At 42.2% G+C, this 11,277-nt stretch overlaps 1 protein-coding gene across 9 annotated transcripts in view; it reads right to left on the reverse strand.

Annotated features, from left to right (window-relative positions):
* Positions 1–8,452, reverse strand: part of LOC138614387 (filamin-C-like) — a 42,129-nt gene extending 33,677 nt beyond the window's left edge. For 5 of the 9 annotated variants that reach the window (XM_069687819.1, XM_069687818.1, XM_069687814.1 and 2 more), the window contains exon 1: positions 7,670–8,450. In XM_069687819.1, coding sequence (XP_069543920.1) covers positions 7,670–8,036 — 367 coding nt within the window. In that variant the 5' untranslated portion in view covers positions 8,037–8,450. Of the gene's footprint in view, positions 1–7,669 lie in introns of all 9 variants that reach the window. The other 4 variants (XM_069687822.1, XM_069687821.1, XM_069687820.1 and 1 more) reach the window with 2 other exon arrangements.
* Positions 8,453–11,277: the final 2,825 nt, after the last annotated feature.

Here is an 11,277-nt window from a genome sequence, read left to right on the forward strand (position 1 = left end):
GTCAGTTTAAATAGGAAACACATGCACACACACACACACACACACACACACACACACACACACACACACACACACAGTAACACAGGAATCTGAGCAACTCCATATGAACACACCTGAAGTGTCACCTGTACCGGCCACTTCCTGTCACTCATCAGGTCACATGTCTTTACTCTTCTGCTCCTTTCCGTGTTTCTACTCTAACTTCAGCCTTCCTGACTTCACGTGTTACTTTCCACATGTATGTCACCACTTCAGATGTTTTCATAATTTCACCAGGAATTGAGTGATGAACGACTTTCCAACCAACAAGAGGTTTAACTTCTCCTGACGCTTCCGCTGCTTTCAGCTCCAACACTTCAACTCAAACTTACATTTCTTCAACGGTTAACAGTCAAATTAACACTTCACTGCCTTTCAGCTTTCTCAATTTATCGGCTGATAACTTTTCTTTAAAAGCTTGAACCCCCACTGACGTGTTGAATTCTATCATCACCACCAATACAAGAACACTTCAGGTTCTTTCACTGCTTGAACGTTAACTGTCACTTTAAACTTGTTTAAGTTTGTCGAACCGACTCTTTAACTACTTTCAGGAATCTCACTTGAGAGCTTAAATGTTAAACTTTAACTTCATGTGACTCTTTCCTTGAAAGGCTAAAACACCTCGACTCCTTTCAGGGCTTTAACTTGGCTAATATTCTCCTTTCAGCTCCAACACTTCAACTGTTTGAAAATCAAAGCTCCTTTCAGGTTTCTCAACTTATCAGCTCCTAACTTTTCTTAAAGAGCTTGAACATCATCTGACACCTCCAATAATTTCAACGCTTTAACTTTAAATAACTCTTCAACTACTTTCAGCACTTTTAATGCAACGGACACTTTAAGTCCTTTCAGTTCTTGAAAGTTAACACCTTTCAAATATTTTCAACTTTCAAGAAGTCGGTTGAAGTTGAAGCACTAAAAGGAATTTAAAGTCATCTAAAATTATTGTGCTGAAAGCAGCTGAAGTGTCCATTGTCATTCAAGTATGAACGGACACTTTAAGTCCTTTCAGTGCTTGAATGTTAAAATATTTCAGAGCTGCACTTCAACCAACTCTTCAACTACTTTCAATGCTTTAACTTTAATCATCTCTTCCACTACTTTCAGGACTCTCCCTCAGGTGTAAATACTAACGGACTCTTCATCTCAGTTCAGAACTTTAAGATCACTTCTTTCTGAACTTCTCTTCAACGTTTCTCAACCAGCTTGAAACTCAACCGACTCTTCAACTGCTTTCAGCCGTGATGCTAACATGGCTAAAAAGGTAAATCATCAGATTTCTGTGTGAAGATGTTGTTTTTAATAATATTTTAACGATATTTTCAGGTGATTTTAAGGTTGAATGAAGGTCAGTTGGTGAAATTTTCCTCTGAAACGAAGGAAACTCGTGTCTCTGAGTTTCCAGGGATGAAATCATATTTTCCTCTCCGACCTCAGGAAGCTCCAAGTCCACAGATTAGACCGGAAATGCTGCAATCGGAGCGCCGCTGTAATCTTTCCCCAGGAAACAGGAGCTGCTGTTTGTTCTTCCCTCGGTCTCCGGTGAAGGTTGGACAAACACACTCTGTCCTTTCAGTCCTGAAGGCAGACACACTCTGTCCTTTCTGTCCTGAAGACAAACACACTCTGTCCTTTCAGTCCTGAAGACAAACACACTCTGTCCTTTCAGTCCTGAAGACAAACACACTCTGTCCTTTCAGTCCTGAAGACAAACACACTCTGTCCTTTCTGTCCTGAAGACAAACACCAGCTTCAGATTTAAGAAGTAAAACTAAAATCATATTCGGGGTGATAAAGTATTTGTGGACGACTCCTGAATGGATCATTTTCAAATCAAACCTGTTTTATTGTTGTTTATTTTATTTTTAGTTTATTTACAACATCTGTAAACAATCCTTCAGTGTTGATATATGTAATAATAATAATAATAATAAAGTCAGTTTAAACTCATGAAGAGAATCTACACAACTGCCGGTCGCCAACGGTTACCAAACAAACAAGCCGCAGAGAAACAATGAAGTCCTGATAGGGACAGCAGAGTGAGAGGAAAATACCCCCCCACCCCACCCCCACCCCGCCTGCAGCGTGACAGAGAAACTGAGTAACATTGAGACAGAAACAAGGAGCTGATGGAGGCGGAGCGGAAAGATGACGACGGAGGGAAAGAATTAATGAAACACGCTGCTGGAGTCCAACGGACACAAACAGGAAGTAGAAGCAGCCAATCAGCTGATCAGTAACACTTTGATTTATTGTTTCACTACAGATTTACCTGCAGCTGTTGTTTCACACTGCCAATAATAAAAATAAACAAACAGTTCCTACAACAAATAACATTTAAAAAGCAAATAAATAAATAAAGTAAATAAAGTAATGAATAAATAAAGTAAATAAATAAATAAAAACAGAGTCCATCAGCATGAATCTATTCTAATAGTCGATCTGTTGACTCTCAGCTGCTTTAAATGTTTCACAGAAACAACTGACGACAGCTGACACACACACACACTGACACACACACACACACACACAGACACACACACACACACACACACACACACACACACACACACACACACACACACACACACACACACACACACACACACACACACACACACACACACACACACACACACACACACACACACACACACACACACACACACACACACACACACACACACACACACACACACACACACACACACACACACACACACACACACACACACACACACACACACACACACACACACACACACACACACACACACACACACACACACACACACACACACACACACACACACACACACACACACACACACACACACACACACACACACACACACACACACACACACACACACACACACACACACACACACACACACACACACACACACACACACACACACACACACACACACACACACACACACACACACACACACACACACACACACATACAGACACACACACACACACACACACACACACACACACACACACACACACACACACACACACACACACACACACACACACACACACACACACACACACACACACACACACACACACACACACACACACACACACACACACACACACACACACACACACACACACACACACACACACACACACACACACACACACACACACACACACACACACACACACACACACACACACACACACACACACACACACACACACACACACACACACACACACACACACACACACACACACACACACACAGACACACACACACACACATACAGACACACACACACACACACACACATACACATACAGACACACACACACACACACACACATACAGACACATACACACACATTCATACACAGCCTGCATTCAGCCCCCCCTCATGTCATGTGGTATGTGTGTGTGGTGGTGGTGGGGGGAGGCGGGGCAGTAACTAAACTGACTCTTTGTTGTTGTTCAAGGCTGCAGTGTGACAGTCAGCAGATCTCACACACACACACACACACACATACACACACAAATACACACACACACACACACACACACACACACACACACACACACACACACACACACACACACACACACACACACACACACACACACACACACACACACACACACACACACACACACACACACTTGGGGGAAGTCCAGGCTTTAATAACATGGTGACTGTCCCTTCAGAAGTCCATTTAAAAAACGTGTGATTTTAGAGTTTAGCAGTGACAACAGCTGTTTGGCGATGAACCGCGTCTGTAAACTGTCAGACAGAAAGAAGCAACCGTTTCCCAGCATCCTTTGGGGCGCAGCTCTGAAACCTGCAGCCGACTTCATCCCATCACTTCCTGTTGCTTAAGGACCCATAACTGCTCATTGTTATTGATCAGAGGTTCTGTCTCCAGGTGAGGGAGTTAAGATGAACCTCCCTCTTCCTCCTCCTCCTCCTCCTCCTCCTCTTTACTCCTCCCCTCTCCTCCTCCTCCTCTTTCCTCCTCCTGCATGTGTTGAGCGACGACAGGTGCAGCTTCATAAATCAGATCAGTCTGTCTGCAGACGACCAGCTGTTCTCCGTGACAGATGTTCCACTCGTCAGGAAATCCTGAGACCGTCGGTGATGTTAAAGATTGAATCTGATCAGTCTGTCGACTCATCAAATATTCAATAATGTCCATCACGTCTTCAGAGAACTGAAGGATTAAAACGTTCTTAAAATATTTTGTTTATAGTCAGATGAACAAAATGAGGAATCACAGAAGAGATTTTACTGTTTTTGCTATAAAAATTTATTAAAGATAATTTTTTTGTCCATAGATGGATTGTTTGAGCTCTGAAAGTTGATCTCCTTAAAATGTATCAATTAAACTTAAACTCTTTAGCTTGTCTGAAAATAAAAACTGAACCCGAACTAAAAGATTCAACCTGATTTATTATCAGATATTTTGTCAGTTAATAAAAAATTAAACAGACAGATTTTACTGAGACAGAAAACCCGGAAATCTTTCTCACGAGTGGACAGACGACTGTCTCCACATTAAACCTCCTTTCATCTCCTGTTCCACCCTGAACCTGACCTCTGACCTCACAGAGGCTCCGTCCACCACTTGTAGGATTTAACCTCACAGCTGTGACATGTTCCTTCTGTTCGACCTCAGAGAACCGAATCATCACACAAATAGTGAAGGCAGGTCACAGGAACCAACCAGGAACTAACCTGTAACTAACCACAAACTAATACAAACTAACCACAAACTAACAGGAACTAACCACAAACTAACACAAACTAACCACAAACTAACAGGAACTAAGGAACTAACCAGGAACTAATCACAAACTAACAGGAACTAAGGAACCAACCAGGAACTAACCTGTAACTAACCACAAACTAACACAAACTAACAGGAACTAACCACAAACTAACCACAAACTAACCAGGAACTAACCACAAACTAACCACAAACTAACCAGGAACTAACCAGCTGTATTGAAAGTCTGTGATTTCGATGAACACCATGAAACCATCACATCATTTCTATATTAGACAGAAACACAGCGACACTGACACAGGCCTCTGGAACAACCCATGTGTGTGTGTGTGTGTGTGTGTGTGTGTGTGTGTGTGTGTGTGTGTGTGTGTGTGTGTGTGTGTGTGTGTGTGTGTGTGTGTGTGTGTGTGTGTGTGTGGTGGGGGGTGTCCTGGCCTCAGTGAGACATTCCTGTGTGCTGACTGCTGCAACACATGGTAACCATTACATCCAGAGACTCAGAGAGAATTGGCAGATTTCTGAATGAAGTTTCGTTCTTTAGCGTTCAGCAGACACATTAACGGTGGAAAAATTCAACACGTTAGCGTTAAAGCTTCGAGAACGTCGTGGTAACCAGGTCAACACGTTAACGTTAAAGCTTCGAGAACGTCGTAGTAACCAGGTCAACACGTTAATGTTAAAGCTACGAGAACGTCGTGGTAACCAGGTCAACACGTTAACGTTAAAGCTTCGAGAACGTCGTAGTAACCAGGTCAACACGTTAACGTTAAAGCTTCGAGAATGTCGTGGTAACCAGGTCAACACGTTAGCGTTAAAGCTTCGAGAACGTCGTAGTAACCAGGTCAACACGTTAACGTTAAAGCTTCAAGAACGTCGTGGTAACCAGGTCAACACGTTAGCGTTAAAGCTTCGAGAACGTCGTAGTAACCAGGTCAACACGTTAACGTTAAAGCTTCAAGAACGTCGTGGTAACCAGGTCAACACGTTAGCGTTAAAGCTTCGAGAACGTCGTGGCCCCTCAGCAAGTCGGACTTTATTAGTTTCTATTGAAGATCCTCAGCTGGTTTCCTTCAGAGTCTATTTTCAGCAGCTGTTGGAGCTCAGCTGTCCTGTCAATCACCCCCCCACACACACACACACACCAAGCGCTGCCCCCCACAAAGGCCCCCAACGATCCTCCATCAGTTCAGTTCAGACTCGATCAGCTGATCTTCTAATAGCTGCAGTTTAAAGAGTTCAGATTCATTCTGACAGAAAATGTCAAACTCGTTTATTCAATTTAATGTTTCAGTGATTTAAACTGACGATCGACACAAAATAGAAAACACTGGTTCCTGTATAAACGGTGTAGAACTGGTTCCAGTATAAACGGTGTAGAACTGGTTCCAGTATAAACGGCGTGGAACTGGTTCCTGTATAAACGGCGTAGAACTGGGTCCTGTATAAACGGTGTAGATCTGGTCCCAGTATAAACGTTGCAGAACTGGTTCCAGTATAAGCGGTGTAGAACTGGTTCCTGTATAAACGGTGTAGAACTGGTTCCTGTATAAACGGTATAGAACTGGTTCAAGTATAAACGGTGTAGAACTGGTTCCTGTATAAACGGTGTAGAACTGGTTCCTGTATAAACGGTGTAGAACTGGTTCCAGTATAAACGGTGTAGAACTGGTTCCTGTATAAACGGTGTAGAACTGGTTCCAGTATAAACGGTGTAGAACTGGTTCCTGTGTAAACGGTGTACATCTGGTTCCTGTATAAACGGTGTAGAACTGGTTCCTGTATAAACGGTGTAGAACTGGTTCCAGTATAAACGGTGTAGAACTGGTTCCTGTATAAACGGTGTAGAACTGGTTCAAGTATAAACGGTGTAGAACTGGTTCCTGTGTAAACGGTGTACAACTGGTTCCTGTATAAACGGTGTAGAACTGGTTCCTGTGTAAACGGTGTAGAACTGGTTCCAGTATAAACAGTGTAGAACTGATCTCATCAGGTGTTCAAGGACCTCAAGAGGATAAACAAGAGCCTCGAAAAAAATCTTTAAAGGCCTTTAAAACTCCTCAAGGACCTCAACAAGACCTTAAACTGGTCTCAGGGACCTCCAGACCTCTAGAACCAGTTCCTGGAGATCTGGAACCTCTTCCAGACCTCTAGAACCTGTCGGACACATCTAACCTCTCTGTCCTCTACAATCCACTCAAACATCTTTAAAACATCTTGAAGTACTTCTGAGATGTCTCCAACTAGCCGGAATCTTTGAGAACCTTCTGCAGGAAGTTCTCAGTTTTGAACCAGATTAAAAAAATAGTTTTTAAAAGAACAGATGTTCTGTTTTAGACTGAACTCACTGAGAGAAAGAGTTTGCACATTTTGAATTTAATTAATGAGGATTATTGTTTGAATAAATAAATAATCAAGAATAAAGTCAATTCTTAATTTTAAAATCATTTAATCCAGAAACTCTTGGGATTCATTAAATGTCTCGTTAAAATATCTTCACACAAAACCTGAGGACTAATCAGCAGGCGGCTCGTGCAGCTGCTCCACACCTGTGCCCCACACACACACTTGTGGTCCACACCTGCCGCCTCCATCCATCAGCATCACATGTCACTCAGAAACACATTAAAACACATGCCTCCTTCATTTTGAACCTTCATCCCAACTCTTCCTCCAAACACACTTTAACACACACACACACACACACACACACACACACACACACACACACACACACACACACACACACACACACACACACACACACACACACACACACACACACACACACTCTCCCGTCGTGCGTAAAGTTTGCGTAAAAGCTCTCCAACCACGGGCAACTCACCGATGGACACCAGCTTGATGTGCTCGCGCTCCAGGAACTCCAGCGCCACGGACACGTTCTCCAGCTTCATCTGCCTGAAGTTGGGTCTGGAGTGGTACTTCCGGTACATCTTCTTCTGGCTCAGCACCTCCAGCAGCCCGATGAGCTTCAGCCCGTCGCTTAGGTCCTTCTGCAGGTCCCCGATCCGCTTGTTAACCACCTTCAGGTGCTCGTTGCACCACCGGGTGAACGTGTTCTGCTGGATCTTCTTCCACGGCGCGTCCTCGGCCAGGTCCTTCTCGGTGGCCGGCATCTCCTCCTCCTCCTCGCCGGTGTCCGCGCCGCTCTGGAAGAACTGCGGCTCTAAGTAGCTGCTGCTGCTCATCATGGTGCTCCTCTTTTATAGAGCGCAGAGCAAGAGGAGGAGAGGGAGGCAGACGGAGAGGAAGGCAGCGGGGCGGCGGGCAGTGCCAGGCCGGCGGGGAGGGAGGGACTCACGGCTGAAGTTTAAGAAAGACTGAAACATGCGGGGCGGCAGATCCAGAGTCCGTCAGTCCGTCAGTCCGTCCGTCTGGACGCTCATCGACTCCTGCTGCTTCCAATCTGAACCAATTCGGAGGAACAATGAAGTTCGTTTCCTCCGGACGGACTCGGGTTCTGGTCCGGGGTGAGACGCGCTGGCGGCGGCGCGGCGGCCTAGAGAGATTCGGTGGAGCTGCAGGAGAACCGGCTCAGAGGTTTAAGAAGCTCCGCTGGACTCCCAGGAATGTTCCTGCCATGACCATAAACTACTGCAGCCGGGCATCCTCCAGTCCCGGGGAGATACCGGGGCCGATGCTCATTGGGCCGCGGCGGGGAAGGGGGGGGGCGGGGCCACCCCCCCCCCCCAGGAACCCCCCTTCCCCCCAGCAGGACCGGGGCTCCGAGCCGCTGTGACACCTCCGAGTATTTTTAGAGCCTCCAAACCGGGGAGAAGCTCCGGGGGGGAGGGGCTTGTGCTCAGAAAGTGTCGTCATGAGCTGGCAGCCAATCAGATCACTGCGTCAGACATAAACAATCAGATAAAAAAATTATGATATCAAGCAGAAACCAAAAATGTATCAATGTTTTGGATTATTTTTTAGCAATTATTTCAATTTTTTACTTTTAAATTCCATAATTTCACCTTTTTTTTTTTTTAGCAAATAATCAATAAAAATGAATATAATGAATACCATGGAGTCTGCAGGTAAAACATGCAGAATATATTTCACTTTATATTTATTCAGAAACTTTCACTCAATGTCTTGTTTATGTTGAAACACAAAAATAATTGTAATCATTGAATTATACCGATTTTTTGTGAAGCTATTGGAATAAAATAATTAATTTTTATGATTAAACAAAGTTATCAGATGTGAGAAACTGTTTCTTAAACTACTGAATTATTAATAAATCACTTCAGTTTTTAAATAGTTTTAATAGTTTTATCTAATTTAAAACCAGCTCTGATAAAAGTGAAACATGACGGCAGCTCGATGAGGTCGAACGTGTTTACGGCTCTCAAACGCAGCCACATTCAGAGTTACTATAAAAACACGAGACAGAAACGATATCTTCATCCGCCGCTCAGCTGTCCGTCATCGGAGTAAAACAGCAGCTCACATCTGAAACGTAATTATAGAGACAAACTAAATTTAACGCGGCCGTGATGCTCTCAGAGGTTCCGACGGGTTAAAGACCTCCAGCGTGATTAATCAGAGTTACATTCATGACTTATTCAGCTCTGACAGTTCATATTTGATCTTCACTGGATGTTTGTACGGAGTTCCCGAAAGGCCCAAAAAATAGTTGTTCATTAGGAAAAAATTGCGCAAAAAGCAATACGTTTAAAGAATAACTAATGTCTCGTGGCTTGTTGTTATAAATCAGTGTTGTTTGGACATAGAATGCTGCAACGCAACAAAACATGTTTGAACTTACGACAAAACACATTTAACAGTAACATGAAGTTAGAAAACATCATAGATGATGAAAAGTTGTGAAATGAGTGAACATACGATCAGAAAACGAGACTTAACAGCTGCTTGTCCACAACTAGAATAATTACATTCACGTATCTAACTGTACAAAATTCAAACTAAATTATCAAAGATTCATAACTCTTTGTTTAAAATTATTTGTTTGTAGAGGATACAAAGATTCTTCATAACGTAAAGCAAAGCAAAGCAAAGCTTTAAAATATAGGATAAATATGTTGAAATGTAATAAACAGTAACATGACAATGAAATGTTACGAAACGTGTTGTATTGTAAGTAGCTTTGGATAAAAGAGTCAGATAAATGAAATGTAATGTAACATAGAAAAGAAAAAGTCATAAAATCATATGAAACATGAAATAAAGTAAATGAAATCAAATTCTAATGTTTGGTGGATATTAAACTTCACGATAATCTGACGCTCTTCATAATTCTTTGAACTGAAGTTTCCACGAACATTTTCAGTCTCGCAGCGTCACATCTGAAATGAAATAAATGTTTTATTAAAACGTGGAGACGAGGAGAAACTACTTTTTATTGGTCAGTTCATGTACAAACATACAAACCGATGTTAACACAGAGCATAGGGTTACAGATCAAAGGTCAGAGGTCAGAGGTCAGAAGCAAAGAAACGAACAGCAGCCAGAAGACGACATCACGGTTTTACGTGTTTAAATCTGGACGTCGAAGTAAAAGTTGGTACACGCGACAGAAACACAACTCTGATCTGAGTTGATCTTCAACTGAGACAGGAAATGATCTCAGTTTCATACCGAACAGGAAGTCCAGGATATTAGCCTAGCGTAGCACAACTACTGGAAGCAGGGGGAGCTCTTAGCCTAGCAGCAGATGCTAGTAAACAAATAGCTGCAGAGCTCGTGGCTGTTAAAAGAAAAAGTCTCTTCACGTGTGGAGGTTAGCAGTTCCCCTTCAACTCGATATAATTCTACGTTAAACCAACGTTTTGGTAAACTACATCTTAGCGACAAACAGCTAGCATACTGACATATACACCAACTGTAGCTACGATTAAATGAACGATTAAACCTTTATCTACAGTTAGCTAGACAGGCTAGCAGTCTGTTCTCACCATTGGTCACGTTGAGAACATTAAACAGAACATCTGTTTTTCACAACGAGCTTAAAGTCGCTATAAAAACATTGGGCTAACTTTTTTTTGGCTACAAGCTAGCACTTCCTCCAGTGTGGAATCCTTGTGCTAAGCTAAATATGCTTGATGTAACTGAGACTGATGACAGTTCATCCACTTATCTACAATTATCTACAATGATCTACAATTATCTACAATTATCTACAATGATCTACAAGTATATTTAATTATTTACAATTATCTTTAATTATCTATAATTATCTACAATTATCTACAAGTATATTTAATTATCTACAATTATCTACAATTATCTTTAATTATCTACAATTATCTTTAATTATCTATAATTATCTACAATTATCTTTAATTATCTACAATTATCCACAATTATCTTTAATTATCTACAATTATCCACAATTATCTTTAATTATCTACAATTATCTACAATTATCCACAATTATCTTTAATTATCTACAATTATCTTTAATTATCTTTAATT

The sequence above is a fragment of the Brachyistius frenatus genome, unplaced genomic scaffold, assembly GCF_029030835.1.
Source record: "Brachyistius frenatus isolate BFR_SWC_R1_liver_20210118 unplaced genomic scaffold, ASM2903083v1 Contig_492, whole genome shotgun sequence".
NCBI classification, from domain to species: Eukaryota; Metazoa; Chordata; class Actinopteri; family Embiotocidae; genus Brachyistius; species Brachyistius frenatus.